The sequence below is a fragment of the Apodemus sylvaticus genome, chromosome 7, assembly GCF_947179515.1.
Source record: "Apodemus sylvaticus chromosome 7, mApoSyl1.1, whole genome shotgun sequence".
Classification (NCBI taxonomy): domain Eukaryota; kingdom Metazoa; phylum Chordata; class Mammalia; order Rodentia; family Muridae; genus Apodemus; species Apodemus sylvaticus.
Window position 1 is genome coordinate 108,711,581 of NC_067478.1, and position 20,541 is coordinate 108,732,121.

A 20,541-nucleotide genomic window follows, 5' to 3' on the forward strand; every position below is an offset into this window, starting at 1 on the left:
ACCCGTGGAATTAATTGTAGCTATTACCTGCTTGAGTGCTTGGTTTTTCAAAACCAGTGTTTTTAAGTATTTGTAATCTAAGAAGATGAATAACTCTGCCCTTTTTGTTATAACTGGAGCATATCCTTCTTTCAGGGGCTGTATTATTCGTACTTCAAGACTATTGTGGAAGCGCCCTCGTTCTTGAACGGAGTGTGGATGATAATGAATGACAAGCTGACTGAATACCCGCTTGTTATTAACACATTAAAAAGGTTCAATCTTTACCCTGAGGTAAGTAACTGTTGTGATTTTTTTATGAAAAAAAATGCTTTTTAAAAATTACATGTGAGTCTAGCTCTTAAGTTCTGACTTACCATACTAAATTTTAATTCTCTTTTTAATAAAAATTATACCACGTGAAGGAGTCTATTGCAGGAGAGGAATTTGAATCTCTGGGATCTATAATTGTGCTGGCATTATTATTAGAAAATGAGGGACTTCTTTACGTTTGGTGAGTCGACAGTGAGAGCCGACCATGGCTGCCATGGGTCATTTGTTGGACAACTCTTCGCAGTAGGAAGACATCCTTCCCTCCCTAGGGTAGCATGCCTCCCTCTCTTGGGGAACACTCTAGGGTTGGGCTGGCCTCAAAGGAAGGAGGGCTCATCCATGAGGTAAGGGAGGAAGGTTGTGATACTTGGTAACATTTCTATTTTTAGACTTCCATTATCCTCCCTTCCCTCATTTGACAGATTTCTTAAGTATTTTTCTGGGCCCTGGGCTAAGAACCAATTCCTTTGTGACTTGAAATCAGGCTCTCTTTCAAAGCCCATACCTTCCCTTCCCTTCTTAACGTGGGTAAAGAACAGCACCCAGATGTCTGCGCTGTGTCTGTCTCTGCTCAGCAGCTGTGCTTAGTGGACCTGTAGTCTTTCTCTACTGAGAGGACTTCACTTCTGGATCAATGATTTGGTTGATTATTGAGCAATTAATATGAATGTCCTCCATAGTTCAGTGTTTTCCACAAAGTACTGCTCTTGAATATTTTCTGTGACTATACGTAAGCACACTTTACAAACGTTGGATTACAGGGTCTGCAGTATTTTTATGTGTGCATTTTGTCTTTGGGGGACATTTGTAGCCACCCTCTCTCCCACTTTCATCTCAAGACAGGATTCCTCTCTATCAGCCTGGCTGCTGGTGTGTCATTTGTAACGGTTGATGTATGATCTTCTATGGACATTTTAACTTTCCACACTTGTGAATATTCTAAGCAACATGGCAGCAAACATCTGTGAATCTAAATCTTTATTATACACATCTGCCTTATTTAGGTTTTACTGCTTTGATAGACCACTACAACTAAAAGGAACTTCGGGAGGAAAGGGTTTATATAGTTTATCTAATGTCATCCCCAGTCCATTGAGAAAAACCAACTGGGAATTCAAGGCAGGAGCTTGGAGGCAGGGCAGGGACTGGAGAAGACACCATGCAAGAATGCTGCTTACTGGCTTGCTGCCCACAGCCTGCCCGTGGGTAGAGCGACCCGCATGGGCTGGGCCTTCCCACAGCAATCGTTAATCAAAGAAAATGCTCCACAGACTTGCTTACAGGTCAGTCTTTTGGAGAGGTTTTTGCAAATCAGATTCCTTCATCCAAGATATGTCTAGGTTTGTGTCAAATTGATGAAACCACCAGCAAACCATTTATTCATTTTTTAAAACTATAAATTTGTGAATATAGCTCTTCAGTTTAGCAGAATGTGTGTTGTTGTGATTTGGGGGCACATTGCCAAACGTCTTTCTTATAGGTTATACCGATTGAATCCCTGCCAGGAGCAGTTTGGAAAATGTTGATTTGCATCCTTGCTGATTTTGATAGACAAGGAAATTATAAGTACTTGGAGCATTTTATTTAACTCATGTATATGAATATATTTCAGTGCTATATAAATATCCATTTCTATTTTGAAAGAGAATTCCTGTTTATGCTCCTTTGTATCTGTTTCTATTGTGTTTCTAAAACAGTCATTTTTTTTATACATAAGATGCTATGATTATGACATTAATGAAATGTTTATCTTTTTAGCTATGGATACATATTTTCCTATGTAACATTTTATGCCCACGAATCTTTTAACTTATGACTTTTAAATATGCATGTAAAACATTTATTCTTTATAGTTATATGAATATTTATATTTGTAACATATTTGGAATTTGTGGTCATGCATTTGTACAAAAGTGCACTCTTTATACTGGTCTTCTGTGTAACTCATCACTGAATGACCCATCTTCTGTGTAACTCATCACTGAATGACCCATCTTCTCACCCCTGACTTAAAGTAGTTTTCTCTTTTAAGTGTAAAATCGGTGTACTTATCAATGACTGTCGCCTGTGTTTGGATTTTATGTCTATATTACCTTATTAAAATCCTGAAAGTAGACTTGGAACTGCAAATTTTCTTGCAGTAAGTGTGTGAGGGAGTGCCGTTGGGTCTTACCTGCGGGAAGTTAGTGGAGGCAGAGGAGGTATAAAACAGAGTTGAGCTGTGATGGAGTCTCTTCAAAAGCCTCAGCCCCCGTGAATCCCCTGGGCTCCCTGGGCTGGAATAGCTTAGCATAGTCATGCTTCCTTTGGCAAAGGCCCCTGCACTACATATCACTTCTATTGATTAGCCTATCATAGCCTGCTGTTTCCCTTAGGTGACCTTGAGAACATTACTTTGGTCAGCCCAGAGCAGTTCTGTAGAGTTGGCAGGGGCTGGGCTGCGAGTGCTTTTGCTTGGAAGGCAGAGCAGTTCATGGCCACTGCCTCCCCAAGGCACTGGCCAGGCTGGGTGTGCGTCTGCCTGTGTCGCGCTACTTTAGTTACTTTCAGTGATAGACCTTTGGATTCATTAGGATATCCCCCTTTTATTCTTTTACGTCTGTAAAATAATTATAAATATTGGGATTTGGGCTGGGATTGTTTTATCTTAAAATTTAATTTGAGATGTGAATTTACATCTTGAAAAATTAGGCACCATAATTTTTTAGGTCTTTTATGTTTCCTGGTAGAATTTTATATTTTTTTAAAAAGTAAATCTTGAAGCTTTCTTATTTCATTTTTTGCTTACCAGTAAAAGGCTTGGCTATCGAAGAGTCTGTGGGAGAGGCTAAGCCTCGTTTACCTGCGTTCTTATTGGAGAGTCTGAGCCTCTTTACCTAGAGTCCTCATGGGAGAGGCTGAGCCTTGTTTAACTAGATAGAGAAGGAGTCAAACAGCCGGAGCATGAAAAGACAGTTTGACAATTATGAAAAGCTCTAAAACATACCTAGTAATGAACGCTTATTTCTTTTTGTTTCGTTTGCTTGTTTTTAGTGTTTTTCTGGGGAACCCCAGGCTTTCCTGGAACTCACTCTATAGACCAGGCTGGCTTCAAACTCAGAAAGATCTTTCTACCTCTGCCTCTTGAGTGCTGGGATTAAAGGAGTGTGTCACCACTGCCTGGCTTGGAAATTATTTCTTATGACTTCTTTATTTTCTTTAAAAAGGTGATCTTGGCCAGCTGGTACCGGATTTATACCAAAATAATGGATTTGATTGGCATTCAAACCAAGATATGCTGGACAGTTACCCGAGGAGAAGGACTCAGTCCGATTGAAAGCTGTGAGGGTGAGCTCTCATGTTGCTCCCTTGTCTGTTGGGCTACAGAAGACTTACTGCAATCTTCGTGGTACAAGTAGCAACCCTTCCATTATGCTCTTGGATTCTGCAAGTCTCAAATTTGGGCAGGCTGGTTTGCTTCCATGGTCACAGGGCAACCCATGGCTGGGCAAAGTGGGGTGAACAGGAAGCCGTTTTGGCCATGTTTTGGCCCTCAGGCTGGATTGCTTCAGGTGTTACCTGGGGTGTCTAGATGCCACTTTCCCAGGGACTCTGAGCTTTGCTATAGCACGGTACTTGTCATCAAGTAGCTATGTTCTTCCCAGGGTAGCTTCACCCCAGCTGGGCCACTGCGGCTGCCCAGGCCCTCCTCCCAGAGGCCATGCTTGCCTCTGCCTTGCTCTGCTGTAGCCCCCCTCCCGCCTGTTACCCCTGTAAGGTGCACCTTCAGGCGTGCGGCCTGTCTTCAGGCCAGCGTATCGGAGCAGTACGGTTGGTTATCACACTCTCCTGCTAGCTCGCCCTGTTTTATACGGGAACCTAGGAAACCATTTATCTGACAACTGTTTCACAGTAAGCATGGTTTAATGTAAATTGCCAGACTCATAACATAATTTGTCGTTAGAACATATGTTTTGTTTATTTTTAAAGGATTGGGAGATCCTGCTTGCTTTTATGTTGCTGTAATTTTTATGTTAAATGGACTAATGATGGCATTATTCTTCATATATGGCACATATTTAAGGTAAGAATATCTTAGTATGTATTTGCCAAATATAAAAAGTTCTTAGTTAATAATTATTGATAACTTGTTGCTCAATTTTAATAGTGTTTTTGAGATGTTTGTGATTGTCTGATTTCGGTGTTTTTATGGTAATCACATTTCAGAGTGTTTTGGAGCAGTGGGCTCTCAACCTTCCTCCTCATGTCGTGACCTTTAATACAGTTCCTCGTGTTGTTGTCTTTCCCCAACCGTAAAATTGCTTCACGTTACTTCAGAACTATAATTTTGCTACTGTTATAAGTCATAATGTAAATATCTGATAAGCAGTGGCCTCCAAAGGGGCACATCTCACAGGTTGAGAACCACTGTTTTAGAGACTTAAATAGAATATGGTGGGCATATGTGGTAAATGCTAATGGCTTACAGGCATGGGACCATATGTAATATGTATCATTTTTATAAAATATGAAAATATCACTTATCAGATGATAGCGACGACCATTGCTTTGCTCATGTTAAAGTGTAAGTATATTCCACACAACTATTTGCAATCTGCCTATCTTCATAGTCAAGTAGTGTTCTTGCAACATAAGGAAATTTAGTATTTAAAGGTCTTATGTTTTTATTTTCCTTTTTATTTTAATGACATATTGCAATATGTTTATGTTTGTCTGAACTATTGCATTTCACTTATGTGTATGTGCATGTGTGCATATGTGGGCGCACATGAATGTGGGGTGTATGTTTGTGGAGGTCAGAGAACAACGTTGAATGTCTTAGGCACGGCCATCATTTGAGGCTATGTCTCTTGCTGGTAACTCTTGATGGATTCCCAGGCTATGCTAGCTGCTGCCAAGCCTGGGAATCCATCTTGAGAGCTAAGATTTCCTGAGAGCTAAGATTACAAGTGAGGATTACCCACCCTTTTTCAAGAGTTCTAATGGATTGGACAGAAGTCCTCATGTTTGCAAAGTAAGCACTCTATATACCTGAGACATCTTCTCTGAGCTTTTCTGACCTTGGAAGTATCTTAGACACTTCTTCCTACTGCTTGCTGGCTGACTGTAGTGCAGGACTGCGTGCATATGAATGTGGGTTTCCACTTGGGATAGTGTTAAGGAGTTGGGCTCCCACAGTGTCCTGTTACCTTCTTTGCATTTTCAGTTTAACTGCTTAAAGACCTGTTGTTAGGCCGGTGTTTGAGTACATAGCAGTAACTTTATAAGTGCTTAGCGAATGGAGAAGCAACTAGGTCAGATTGAAATATAGTTGCAATTTATATTTTTATAAATATATATTCATATATTTATAAATAAACATTAAATATGTGTATAAATATAGAGAAATAAATTATATAAATATAAAGATTATATAAAATAAATTAAACAAATGTAAATTTATAACTATAACTATTATATAAATATTTTATATGGACATATAGGTATAAATATATATTATAAAATATATATAAATATGTAAATAAATATATTTATAAGAATTGAGTATATATTCATATATATTTAAAATACTTACAGACACATTACCATATTTAGGAGACTCTATTCAAGTAAGATAAATGCAAACATGGTTACTTGTAGGTGGCACAGATAGCTCTGCTTTCACCCTTTACTAGAGGAAACACTCACCCTGATTTCTTACCATTCTTGCTGTAACTTTTGTATCAAAGGCTAATGGCGTAATATCTTTGACAAGAATAGAAGGTTCTGGCCCCAATGAAGGGGTCTTAGTGGCACTGGCCATGTACAACTTTCTTAATCTTTAGCCGAATCCTTCATGGTGAACACTCTTCTCCTCATAGGCCGTGCATGGTCAGTTGTTCAGTCAACACCCACGGTATATGCGAGGTAGTGTCTTCTTAAGAGTGTGGGCTGTCACAGGGTGCGAGCAGGCAGTGAGGTGAGCACGGTGGCGTGAGTATCAGTGGAAGACAAGCAGCAAGAAAGGGAGGAAGTCTAGAGTCCTGAGGCCGGACAAGCTTGTTCTGGTGGAAGGGACACTAGCCCCGCCCTGAAGAATAAGCGATTTAGATAGCTGAAAATATCCGGGAGCTGCATCCCAGGGTGAGGCAGAAGCTGAAGCAGGCAGCACGGTGACAGTGTGACCTGAGGGTCCACGTTCCCCATGGGCGAGGAGGCAATCAAAGTCAGAGCTGTGGGTGAGCTTAGTGCAAGGCTGGCTTCAGACTTTCTCCACAGTGAGTAGGGGAAGTCAGCAGTTTAACAAGCCGTGGGTCATGATGCAGGCCGGGTGATGATCTTAGAAGGTCCCTAAGGGCCATCTGTCCCCAGACGCACACAGTGGTACTAGAGAGCACCACCCGCCCGGAGCTTTGAAATCAGTTTTGTAGGTTGGCACTCCAGTTCTCCTCAGGGAAAGCAGTATTTTAGGAACTGAGGAGCCTTGCTTTTCAAGCATGGAGACTCGAGTGGAGGCCCGAGGTTTCACCTGAACCCACACGTGTTAGTGACTTCTCTATGGCTGGGACAGTAAGCCCTGACCCACGGCAGCCTGGGAGAAAGCGCTTGCTGGCGCAGTCTGTCTGTCATGGCATGGAGGCATGGCAGCCAGGGGCAGGCATTGCCGGAGAAGCAGGCAGCCTAGAGAGAAGCTGGAAAGGAGCGAAGCTGGGGGTTTTCAAAGCCCACCTCTGACTTCTCCAGCAGCTGCGGGATATCTTCCAGCATCACCACCACCTGGGGGACAAGTTCTGAAATGCCTGAGCCTCTGGGGGACACTCTCACCCTAACCACTCTACACCACCACCACCAAAAACAGCAACAACAAGGTTGGCATGGTGGCCATCTCACACTGGGAAGGCTGAGACAGTGGACCCTGTGCTGTGCTGTGGACCCAGCACATGGAGCCAATTTCTAGGCTGGTGAGAGACCCTTTCTCAAATAACAAAAATTATAGACATCACCTAAACATATGCACGCGCGTGCACACACACACACACACACACACACACACACACAGTGTTTTATAGCAATGGTAGACTGTACTATTTCTAGTAGTATCGGTACAACTTAGGGTTGTTCTACTTGTGTCTGTGTGCTCAGTTATACCGTAACGTTCCTCTGCTTGTGGCTGCAGTCCTTCAGAGTCTGCATTCCAACTGGTGGTGAGGGAGCACTCAGGTTCGGTGCCTCAGGACCCGGTCTCCTCCCAGGGGCATGGCCTACAGCATGTTTCAGCTCTCCCCGCTCTACTGCCTCGGGTCGCTTCTGTACTGCCTAACCTTGATGTCCCGACCCCATAGTCTGCCTTGCCAGTGCACATTTGTTGTCCAACTCTGTCTTTGTTGTTTGTGTAACCATAAATTAGAACTCAGGCTGCCTGCTACCACAGATGCCAATAAGCAGAGCTACGACTTCGCCTCTAAATTCACAGATCTGAGAAGGCCGAAGAACAGCATCCTAGAAACTGCATCCCATCATGTCTGCTGACAGCAGACTTTAGGGTGTGACAACAGGGCCATCCATCATTCCATACAGCCTCGGCCCTGAGGATCCTGGAATTTCTGCTTCTTGTACTTCCCCTCCACTTGCCCCTCTTAAGGCCTCTCTCTGTGCAGTGGGGTTTGGATGTCCCGAGGCCACTGAGCCTGGAGCGTCACTGGGTTAGCAGCTGCTTGGAACAAATGGGCCTTTAGTGAGTCTCTCTCCGTCTCCGTCTCCCTCTCCCTCCCCCTCTTCCTCTCCCCCCCTTCCCCTCCACGTGTGTGTGTGTGTGTGTGTGTGTGTGTGTGTGTGTGTGTGTGTAGGAATTTCTTTCTACGATTTGAAATCCAGTGTGACCTGTCATTTGTAGTAAACCTGAAATATTTTTGTTAGCTTGCCACCTTGCTCAAAGATGTCTCTGAGGATAGATAGGAAAACAACCCAGTTTCTCTGTTTACAGTCTCTCCTTAACACAACCAACACAGGGGCTTTTCTGACAAGTCCTCTTGTTCTCTTTGGCTGGATATCTGTGGGTGCAAGTTTGGTTTCTTCATCCTCCATTCAATAGGTTTGTGGAGTTGCTGGTTCAACTCAAAGAAATGTGCTTGTATTTCTGGGTTAGTAAAAAGTTACAAAGGGTTGAATGGAGAGTCGTGCGGGACAGCATGTGGAAAGCAGGGCCTGTTGCTTTCTCATTGAGCCTCATCTGTGAACCTTCCTCCACTAGGCATTTGGAAGCTTTCTAAACTTAGTCTTCTTGTTGTTTGATGGAAGCGTTGTACTGTAGGGAAGAGCAAGTCTCTGCTGTCAACGTGAACTTTAACCACTTTTCTGTTCCTGGATTATGGAGGTCAAGAATAAAAACTCCTAAATGCTCAACTCTGCCTTCGATTCCTTGTGACCAGTTCCCATTCCTAAGCTATCTAGGGGCCACCAAACTGGGCTTTAGATGAAACTGAGGTTTAGATGATATTAAGTAATTTTTCTAAGATCTCCTGAGAGCTGTTCAGTTGCATTATTGGGATTTGAATGTAGACAGAGCCTCAGAGCATGTGCTCTGCATTTTAAATGTTCTTTCTACAGAAATTAAATTATCCATAGCTTTATTTAATTTATTATTTACATATGCTGAGTAATGAAAGAAAAAGAACTGTTTATTTCATTTTCATGGAGAGTGCTATTTTATTTTTACAGTGTTTCACCTAAAGTAATATAAGACTGAATGAGGTCCAGAGGGGTCCAGACTGTGCTCTCCTGCATCACAGTTCATTACTAAGGTCTCGGCAGTCCCAGGCCTTAGGTGTTCTTAGTTAAGGCTTGTCTTTCTCGTCCACTTACTCTTCCTTGTCAGCGTCTCATCTGCTCTTCTTAGTGTCATTTGGGCTTTGTGATCATGCTTTCTTTCTTGGTGTCACTCACTACATTGACTTTCTAACTGCAGCACAAATTGGAAGAGAAGGAGGCAGTGTGTCTGTGACCTTACAGGTCCCCTGTGATGTACCCTCCCTGGGTTCATTCTTCAGTTTTTATCACACAGCCATATTTCAGAGGCAGCGTGGTTGCCTCAGTCTGTTTTACAGATAGTTTTTCTTCCAGTGGTTTTTAAACCCAAAGTAGCAAAACCTTAAAATTTTTGAGAGGGTGGGTGGGTGGTAATAGGAATATTGCTTAATACTATCTGATAGGAATATCTCTTCAATACCATCTGATAGGAATATCTCTTCAATACCATCTGATAGGAATATCTGTTCAATACCATCTGAAAGGAATATCTGTTCGATACCATGTGATAGGAATATCTGTTCAGTACCATCTGATAGGAATATCTGTTCATACCATCTGATAGGAATATCTGTTCAATTCCATTTGATAGGAATATCTGTTCAATACCATCTGGGGTCTTCCTATGGCTTTGCTTCTCACAGTCATTTGCATGACAGACAGCATCTGGCTTCTGTGTATCTACTAACAAGCCAAAGCTAAGGAATGTATAGCTAGTGTGGTAGTCATTACACAGTGAATGTCCCTGACCTGACCAGAAAGATTTTAGATTTGGCTTTTATATGTTGGAGTATTTGTGATTCATGTAATGTATCATCTTGGAATGACACCAAAATCTTAATGTGAAACTCATTGTGTAAATAATCGCTTATTATCTTGATTTCCCTGGTTTTCGATATTCTGATTAATCCTCCAGTTTTACAACAGAACTATAAGTTCGTAATTTTTTACTTCTTATTTCAGCAGCCCACCTTTGTATTCCTCATCTGGAGGCTCTCTTGCTCGGCGTCCCTGCAGGGAGGCCTTCACTAGGCTGCCTTCACTTGTCTAAGATGGCACACACCCTAGGCGACCCACAGCTTCTGTGGGCCTTCTGTCCGCATCATCCTGAGATTCTCCCCTTTGCATTTATCTTCATTTGGAATTCTGTAGTGGCCTCTTTCTTAGATGTGCCTTTATTTTGGAGAATCACATTTTTTTGTAGTTGGGAAACAACAAGAAAACCTAAAGGTCATTTTAAAATAAATTTGTCTTGCAGATTTGAATCTTCCTTCCTTCTTTATTCTCTCCCTCCCTCCCTCCCTCCCTCCCTCCCTCCCTCCCTCCCTCCCTCCCTCCCTCCCTCCCTTCCTCCCTTCCTCCCTCCTTTCCTTTCTACTCTTGCTGTTTGCCTTGTTCCAGACTCTGTTTTTCCTTAGAAAGTAAAGGCTTGTTTTGCTGTTTTCTTAGCTTCGTTGTATGATACTGTTTCTGGGAAGATGTAAAGAATCTAGTCACCTTGGATAGGGAACTGGCAGACTACCACCTAAAGATTCCAGCAAAATCAACTTGCTCAACCACTGAGTTTTATCGCAGTTGCTTATGGAAATAAGGTTGAGGGGTAACTTAAAAGAGTAGAAATGACTCAAAGACAGATGCTTTGCTGTGGCCCCCTCAAGCATGGGTGACAGCTCCTAAGGCTGAGAGCTTGGCGCTACTGCCCAGCCTGCAGGTAGCACAGCATGCTAGAGAGTGGCCTTCCCAGCCTGCAGGTAGCACAGCATGCTAGAGAGTGGCCTTCCCAGGAAAGCGCAGCTAGCCTCTCAGTTATATATTTTGGCGAGGGAGGCACCTGATCAGTTTGATGAGTTTCAGGGACTTCCTGAAGTCTTTCAGTTGTTTGCTGTCTGGGCTTAATGAGCTTCTGTGCATGATGGAGTGTCTCACCTCCTTCAGATAATCTGTGTCTTAAGGAGCTTTCCTCCAAGGTGGTTGTTTTATCTTGGACCAATTGCCCCACAGCAGGGATGCCTTCTGTCAGTTCCTTCTGCCCCTCCCCCTATCTGTTCCCTTTTCCATCTGTCTTTTTACCTTTCTTGACCCAAAAGTCTCAGTGTAACAGATGACAGTTTATTCTGTCTGTGGCACTCTGGGCTCTGCATCTTGGACAATCACTGTCCTCAGTCTGCATGAATACTTTGTCTAGTAGTGTTTCTGAGATGACTTTCTTACCTGTTGTTTTCCCTTTCTTCTCAATGTCCAAGTTGTTTAGATATTAGAAGTTTTAAAAATAAAATTTTAGGATTCTTTTTCTCCCCCATTCTGTTATACTTTCTCTTCCTTAGCAAAATTTCAACTTTTGAAAGAATCTGGATTCACAATTTTTCTGGCTCTCTCTCTCTCTCTCTCTGTGTGTGTGTGTGTGTGTGTGTGTGTGACATTGTTTCTTATGCTTAATTTCCCCTTGAACTGTAGTTTCCGTAGAGTGACTCTGGAGCCTGGCAATCCTTAGTGCAACAGTTAGAGAGCTTTTAGAACTTGAGAAGGTGACACTTTTAAGAGAGTGGGACCTGCAGACCAGCAGATTCCATGAGTCTGGAAATCTGTAGAGGAGACCAAGACCCCTTTTGTCCACAGCTCTGTTTCTGTGGCCCAGCAGTGTCTGCATGTGGAGAGCAAGCAGTAAGGGGAACTTGCACTCTCAAGTGTTTTCATTCCTGAGTGAGTTGGTCTGTGGGCGCGATACCTGTGTGGTGCTGTCACCCACATACTCTCCTGGTTCTCTTTCACTTTTTACCTTTGCATCTTGTGCTGAGCTAGCTTTCTTAGAATTGAGTCTTTTTTTTTTCCATGCATTTCTGTCCATTTTATCTGCTGACCAGGGAGCGCCCTGAGGCCACTGTGCTCTGTCTCTGATGCTTTCCTCCTCTTTCTTGTGTAGGCTCGACTCTCCCTTCCCTCTGCTTTTTGTAGCTGGAGTTAGCAGAAAGTGCCCTTCCCAGCACATACCCCGGCAGGCTTTAGGGCACAGTGTTCATCTTTCCTCCTTCTGTCCTTCCAGTCTCCTTAGTCACTGAAGGTCAGAGGAGTTCTCTCGGTAGCAGAGACACTTTGAAAGTAGGATTTGATTTCTAGATGTGCTACAGAAGGCCCAAGGGCCCAGCAGAGTTACCCGTTCTCATCTCCCCATGTGACTTTGTTCAGGCCCTGTTAGCATCTGCAGTGAACTGTCATTACCGTGTCTCCGGGATCGGCTCCAGTGCCTTTTGGGAGGCTTTGTGGTCGAATGGAATGCTTTCTGTTATCAGTGTGTCAGCTCTCCACTGGTTCCTACCTGTGAAATTTCTCATGAGCATGTATTTTATACCTGTCCCGCTCCTACAGCTATGTGATGTGTTCTAATCCTGAAGGTGTCTCACTGAGCGCAGGCACTCACTGCTCACCCACGCAGGGTTTGCTAAGCTGTGTCTTAAATAGACTGTGTTGCACCTAGGAAACTTTTCTGAATGTTCTAGTAACTTGGCCTGCTGTCCCATCTTTAGTCCAACCCATGTGGTTTAACAGTTGTATATGAATATTTAAAGATAAGTATTTCTCTTTGGTATGCATAAAATGATGAATGTTGTTGTTAGAAAATACTAGCATCTTTTCTCCAAATTCTTTCCCTTGTATGACTTCACTGTCTTAGGAAATGACATTTCTTTCACATGATGACCAATGCCTACTCCTGGGAGGTGCCTGTGCCTGCCTCTGCCCTTGGCTCTACTCTGGGTGTGTCAGAGCGTCTCAAGTCCCCACACTTTCCTCCCCATCGCTGTCTTTTCAAACCCTGAAGCCTCAGGACACTGGCTGTCCAGCTCTGTGTCCGCCTTGCTCATTACACTGTTCTATACACTGAAGTCCACGAGGGCATTTCACTTGAGACTGACCGAGACATGGCAGACAAATGCAAACCTTTGAACGTGTGTTGATGTTTGGATTGACATTGAGATGTAGAATGGTGGCCAAGTGTGGGAGCACAGGGATGGCTTGTGCAGCTCACTTATGAAGAGCTTTGTGGGTGGTGGCTGTCTGAGGCACGCCATTATGTTTAGAGAAAGGTAACAGGCCTGAGAAAAGGAGACCATGAGCTGTAGCCCTCCTCCTGGTAGAAGAGGGTGGCAGCCTGGGCTAGTGTGTGTGTGAGCGCTGTAAAAGAAGTGTGTAGACTGCAGACATTAGCAGGCAGAGCTGGAGTGTCCAGGGAAGCAACTGCACCACAGACATGGTGGTCCCAGCAGCTGCAGGGGAAGGCCCTGGGAAGCAGTGGCTGGGCAGCACAGTGAGCCCTCCCCCTGGATGGAGAGCACAGTGGGAAGGCCGCAGTGCTGCAGACCCCACTGACCACATACTGTTGACAATGAGTTGGTTCCTGTGTCTGGGCAGTGTCTCAGGACAGCAGTGGCATGTTTGACAGCCAGGTTCCCAAACCAGTAAACACCAGGAGCCTTTGGGGTGAGTGCCATTTAAGTATTTGTTTATGCTCAGGTGCTATCCCTGAGTGGGAAGCCTGCTGTGGCAGGGCTTGGTCTGGCGCTAAGTATGTGTTTCCTGCCACGGTGATAGGGACAGACACAGTTAAAATAAAGACATTGACTAGTTGTAATATGAGCTGGAGACCTGAACAGGACCAAGCAGAGATTATGTTTTTAAACCCTTTGGTCGTCATTTCCTTTTTTGTCTTTACTTTCTTCTTTTTAAGTCATTATTATTGTGTACTTATGTGTAGATGCCATGTAGGAACCGTGGCTCAAGAATGGAGGAACCCATTGAGTTGATCCTCTACTCTGACTGTGCCTGAGTTTCGGAGCTTGGGAGGCAGGGGCCCTTACCCCTGAGCCCTCTCACCGGCCCACTCTTCTCTGTATTTATCATACCATTGAGTCCAATCTCTGTAGGGAGAAGGCTCTCAACTCAGACCTCTCTGGTGTTTTCTTCACTAGGTTAGCAGGGTATCAGAGACTTAGTTCCCAAACTTGGGAATGAACTCTCCATTTAGCTTCCATATTTTTCTCTTTCCTATATATTAAGTATTTACATAAGAAAACTCATTCCAAGTGCTATTTGCTATAATTTTAAAACCTTGAATGTGCTTTTCTTTTTTTCAGATGTTATAGTTTGTGTTCCATCATTTTGTATGTAGTTCTACAAAGAACAAATTAACATTTGTCATTCAGAGGATTAATAAAACCCATTAAAATTTGAGAATTGATTTCAGTCTTTAGAAATCAAGGAGTATGAAAGAGTATAGAATTATTCAATTTCAGAACTAGGGAACATTGTTAATGGATATTTTAAATTTTAAGCTTTAATGTCCTTCCTTAATTTTCTATCTAAGGTCATTGAGGCTCGAGGGTCAATAAAGAGGCCAGGTAGATTGCTTAGTTGATAAAGTGCTTGTACAAGCATGCCGACCTGAGTTCAGGTCACTGGTGGCTTTGTAAAAAGCCAGGTAGGATAGAGGTACACACCTGTAATCCCCAGTGCTGAGAGGCGGAAATGGAGGATGCCTGGGGCTACTGTAGGTCAGCTAGTAGGTCAGCTACTGTAGGTCACAGAGAGACCCTGCCTCAAAACAAGAAGGTGGAGAGTCATAGAAGAAGATACCTAATGTCAACAACTAATACACACACACACACACAGATCACATACGAAAGGGTCAGTGAAGTCTATTGAGTGCAGGTGACAGATGTTCAGCAAGTTTATCATGTTTTATAAATTTGCACAGTGGTGGTTTTCATGCTTTCTGATGGTTAGTGATATATATTGTAAAAGAGGAATACTAAGATATCAACTGTAATGGGGAAAATTAAACAATTTTAAATATTTTAATTGCCACATCGTTTTCTGGTTAGCTAAGTAACATTTCCGTGGCAGTCTCTAGGGTCAGAATGGTAGCTTAGTATTAGGGACACTGATTTTGATTTTTGTTTTTGCAAGTCACAGCATTAAATAGTGATTTCAACTCAAATTATTCCTTAGAGGCAAGCCAGCTCTACTCCTCCTCCCAGCTTTGCACAATGTGAAAGTGGGTCAGAAAAACCTCCCTCCCTGCGTAGTTAGGCACAGAAGTCAGAAGGCCAGTCTGGAACCTGTGCTGCGCACTTTGGTGAGAGGGATGTGTCCTTTGGAGAGTGCCCAGGCTCAGAGCCTTGGCTGGTAGTAGCTGCGGAGGATGGCCCGCTGTGGTAGTGCCAGCCTGAGATTTGGTCAGGCTTGGCACTTCTTCTGTGTTTCGTCTCCTCTCCTTTTTCATTAAGAAAAACTAAAGTTAGAAAAGTTTGTTTGGATTCCGTTTTGCTCAAGGGAAATTTTAAAAAGGGAATATTCTAAGTTCTTAAATGTTTCTTTTTGTCTTATGTGTTTTACTATAATCAGAGAATGACTTGTCTCCAGAGCTCATTGCTATAGGAACATAAGAAATAATGTCGTCTCTGTACAGACAGGCTACTGTATATTTTTATAAAACTGAGCATTTTGGCTCTGTACATCAAATCTTTGGCATGTTTTCCTTGGCTTATGTGACCTGTCACATTCTGAATGTGTGAAAACAACCAGCACAGTTAGATTTTACCACATTCTCTGTATTTGTAGAAGGATTAACTTTAGTACTTGACTGATGTGTTGTTCTTAAAACTTTCTTTGACATAATATAATTAGAATTAAATGAATGAGGAGTGGTATATTTAGTGATTGAGGAAAACAGACCATCCCATCACAAATTGTACATAAATTCAGTGCCATTATGATCGAAAACAACATTTGTTTTGAAAAGGGGGCTGTTAGATCATACTCTGTGCAGAATGAGTTGCTGAGCATCACAGAAAATGGTCTCTATGAGTGGCTGGGCCTGGGGAGTTCTCCTGAGATGCAGTAGAGTAACCAGAATCTTACAGGATAAAAATCGTGCCATGTGACAAAAAGAATTACAGAATTAAATCAATTGACTGCAATAGAAAAAGCTCTCGATTGTAGGGAACTGCTGTGTGAGACAGGCTGGGGTGCATTTCTCTGAGACAGGGAGGTTTACGTGCTCAGTGTTTTCGCATGAATGGTAACTTGAAAGAGACTAGATTAGAGCTCTCCAGGTGAAAGATCTAAGTGGGAGAACATGGCACTGGAGGAAAGTTTAGGTGATTGTTTATAAAATTTTGAAATAGAAAGAACCTTCCTGGACAGGGCATGCAATAAAGAAGAAATAAAACTATTGACATATTTAGCCACATAATATCTTTAAAGTTCTAACTAAATACACTATAAATTATGTCATTATAATTTGTGTCACATACGACAGCCAGCCATTTGATCACCACGGTATTTAAACAGAGAAGCAGACAGTTGTAGTATGAATACTTAAGGGCATTTGTAGGCACTTTATGGAAGAAATGTGTGCATTTCATTGAAGCAGTACAGTGGTCTTCCATACAGATAGGGAGGGAAGTAAAAATTCAAATGTCAGTGGGAAAAAGTGACCAAGTGCTTACCAGCGTGGGCCATGTCTAAGTCTGTCCTGGGGAAGAGAAGCAGGAGCATGTACGTTTCTACATGTGACATAACAAGAGGCTGAAAAATATCTGCACATCCATTAAAAAAGAGATGAAGAAGTTGCTGTGCTCTGGGCCTGTGCACTATTTCACAGTGATTTAAAGATGCCTTTGGTAACAAGTATTGATTAAGAATAATCTTAATAATGTAGAAAAGAACAAATATCAAATAGATGGAAATGACATACTTACACTAGAAATTACATGGCTATGGAGAATGGTTTGGAAGGAGAGACAAATGCAGAAATGCCACTAACTTTCTTAAAGGGTGCCTTTCAGTTCCCCATCACCTAACCCCTGAGTGTGCACATTTTGTAGTTGGTAAATAAGGCAGTGGTTTTGTTTTTCTGAGACCAGGTCTCATACTCTGGCCTCATATTCCAGTGTAGCTAAGCCTGGCCTTGAACTCTTTATTCTGCTGCCTGAATCTCAAGTGCTGGGTCTTGGACATTTGTTATCTCATTCAGCTGAGAAGTATTTTGACTAGTGATAGTTTGGAAGAAATCAAGCATTTTGTAAATAAGCACAGAAGAGGTCTTTTGTGGCGAAGCAGTCTCTGTTGACGGCAGGAAATCGTGGGACTGTTTTAAGGTTTTAGATAAGGATTGACCTACATTTCTGACATGGAGTTAATCACATTTTCCTACCCTCTTTTGCAGTGGCAGCCGATTGGGAGGTGTGATCACAGTGCTGTGTTTTTTTTTCAATCATGGAGAGGTAAGTAGTCATAATCACTATTGAAATTCAGGCTTCTAATTAATTTTCTTATGTTTAATCTGTAATAGTGTTTCTTAGACATGTGATCCAGTTATTTTGTCCCAAATTTAAATTAGTGATCTCTTAAGTGACCGGGAGTCTTACTGATTTGAGTGAATAGTCTGATTTTAAAGCCAGTGACTCTTATGTTAGGGGCAGTATACTTCTAAATATCCTATTCAGACTATTTTCCAAACCTACACATTTGCAACTATCCAAGGCAGTGCAAAAATAGCAACATTGCCAGGTGCAAAGTCTCTGGATCTGTGCTGCCTGGGTTCAAACCCTAGCTTTTCCATTTATTATCTGTGACATCTAGGCAAGTCAGTTGGTCTGTGCGCATTCCTCTGCTTTATAAGTGAAGTCATGCTATCTATCTCATAGAGTTTTACATAAATCAGGTGAATCCGCATGTGTAAAGTGCCTAATACATGGTTTAAAATATTCAGTGCCATGTCCGTGTGTATTAGTTTGGGTTCTCTAGAGTCACAGAACGTATGGATAGTCTTTATATAGTTAGGAAATTTGTCGATGACTTACAGTCTATAGTCCAACTCCCCAACAATGGTCAGCAGCAGCTGTTGATGGAAGTCCAAGGATCTAGCAGTTTCTCAGTCCCAAGAGGCAAGCAGGCAAGGAAGAGTGAGAGAGAATCTTCCTTCTTCCAATGTCCTTATATCTCCAGCAGAGGGTGTAGCCCAGATTAAAGGCTGTAGGTCTTCAACAGAGGGTGTGGCCCAGATTATTGGTGTGTGGGTCTCCAGCAGAGGGTGTGGCCCAGATTAAAGGCGCATGCATCAATGCCTTTAATCCCAAATGATCTTGAACTCGGAGATCTCCTTGTCTTAGCCACCATGCTTCAAGGTCTCCATGCCAAGATCCAGGTCAGAAACTTATATCTCTGAGCCTCCAAATTAGGATCATAGGTGAGCCTTCCAATTCTAGACTGTAGTTCATTCCAGATATAGTCAAGTTAACAACCAGGAATAGCCACCACACCGTGTTAGCTCAGGTTGATAGCTCTATTCATCACTAATAGTTTTCAGACAAAATTCTAATAAATCCAGATTTCCAATGCATTTCTTCCTCTATGTTAATCATACTTTTAGTGATTTTTCTAATGCTATGTCTGACTAGACTTCTCATGGAAATGCTTGTATGGGGAAGGAAAAAGATGTGTGAGATGTCTGCATCTTTTCTCTTCCTGCCCTGGGTGTCTGCAGTCTTTGAACATGCACAGGTTAGAAGAGTGATTGACAAGACACAGAGCTGCTTGGATTAGAGCGTCTGAGTGTGAGCACAGCAGCAACAGTGCATTGCTGCAGTCTGCTTGGGCCAGCGGTGAGAAGGAAGGCTCTGGCTTTTTCCTGACGATTCTGCACATTGTAATAGCCTGGGTCAAGGGATGTTTTAAAGCTGGTTATGAGAACGATGTGCGAAACGGTAAATAACTGCTTACTACTGCGACAAGGGAGCATTGTATGTTCAGAATCGGATGCAGGGCTTGGGCTACTGAATATGTAGATCCAGCTGCAGCAAAAAAGGCACTGTTGTGGTGCATAGAGGGCCCTTGTGCCCTCACAGTGTCCTGGGTGAGTAGTTCCCCTCCTTACGTTTTTCTTACATTCTCGATGCTCAAGTAGCAGGAACATCGTTTCTTAAAATCATTCCATTCCAAAAAGATTAGTTGACTTTTTTAGGTTTTTTTTTCCCTCTTGACATTTTTTTTACCCATTTAATTTATTTAAAACATACTTAGTTAGATATCATTTTCATAGGAAAAGGTACATGAAACAACTAAAATTAGAATGTCAGTTTCATGGAAATGAGTAGTTGTTACATTTATTTGCTAGTTTATGGCAGAAATGTTATATATTTGTGCAATGACATTTTAGTTTTAGAGCATATACTACAGTTTTGGTAAAATGTTGGTAAGAATTCATGTAACCAAAATGTTGCTGTAATTTTGTTTATCATTTGGCTTTCAGATTCAGTTCTCATTTTCTTCTAAATTTTAATAGTTCTAAAACTATTTTTAGCTGAGTGTGTGCCTTTCTCTCTGTGTTCATGAGGCAAGAGAGTGGCTCTCTGTGAGTTTGAGGCCAGTCTGGTCTGTTGATTTTTGGTCAGCCAGGGCAACACAATGAGACCTGTGAAACAAACAAGTGTGTGTGTGTATGTGTGTGTTTGTGTGTTTCTAAAGTGTCCAATTTTTGTGTGTCAAGAACCATCTACTCTGCTTATACCCATTCATGCATCTAGTAACCTTTGTAGAATATTGTAGTGTGAGATAAATTGTATTTGTCTATTCTGTGAGTTGTTAAGGGCACATGTGACATGGCATTGTGTGACAGCTTCTAGATGTCTGCTTCTTGTTCTCCATGTATGCTCTGAGGATCAGATGTAGGCTATCGGGTGGCTCCAGGAGCCTATACCTGCTGAGCCATCTTGCTGCCCCACCACTTAACTTTCTTAGAAGAGCTACGTATTCAGAGAAGAGCTACGTATTCACAGAAGAGCTACGTATTCACAGATGTGAATTATTCACATGCCAAAACACAGATGCAGCCTGTTAGTTGCTTTTAAGTTCTATTTTCACTAGTTAGTTGTCTTAATATTGGATCTAAGATATAGTATTTGGTGTATTATAAAATTTTTTACCCACTGATGATATTACGAAGAAATATTTGCCTTAACAGAAGAACGGTCCTGTTCATAGGGCAAGGGATATTGCTTGAGGGAAGAGTACTTGCTTCATAGTCTCGAAATACTGGGTTTGTTCCCGGTTACCTAAAATAATGTGTGGCACAAATGGATTAACACAACGTTAAAAAGTAATTTGAAAACTTAAAATCTGAATTATGTGAAAATGGAACATAGGGACTTTCCCGCATTATGAGTGACCACACCTAGCGTCTGCATTCCAGGGTAAAACATGAGGATGAGATTGCAAGGATATTTCCTTGGCATTAAGACCAGAAATATGTGCTCTAGGTTAATAGTGCTGCATACTGACTGAAGTGAGTGGGGACTGGGGACTACTCAGCCCCAGAGGGGACATAGACAATGCATCCTCCCCAAGGAGACTCAGGGCTCTTCCAGGAAAAGCAGGTAGAAAGATGGGCAG

The 20,541-nt window shown here is 42.3% G+C and overlaps 1 protein-coding gene across 2 annotated transcripts in view; it reads left to right on the forward strand.

The window, feature by feature from the left end:
• Positions 1-20,541, forward strand: part of Dpy19l1 (dpy-19 like C-mannosyltransferase 1) — a 97,730-nt gene that overhangs the window by 26,373 nt on the left and 50,816 nt on the right. For both annotated transcript variants that reach the window (XM_052188795.1, XM_052188796.1), the window contains exons 4-7: positions 136-273; positions 3,519-3,639; positions 4,282-4,375; positions 17,318-17,375. In XM_052188795.1, coding sequence (XP_052044755.1) covers positions 136-273; positions 3,519-3,639; positions 4,282-4,375; positions 17,318-17,375 — 411 coding nt within the window. The remainder of the gene's footprint in view (positions 1-135; positions 274-3,518; positions 3,640-4,281; positions 4,376-17,317; positions 17,376-20,541) is intronic.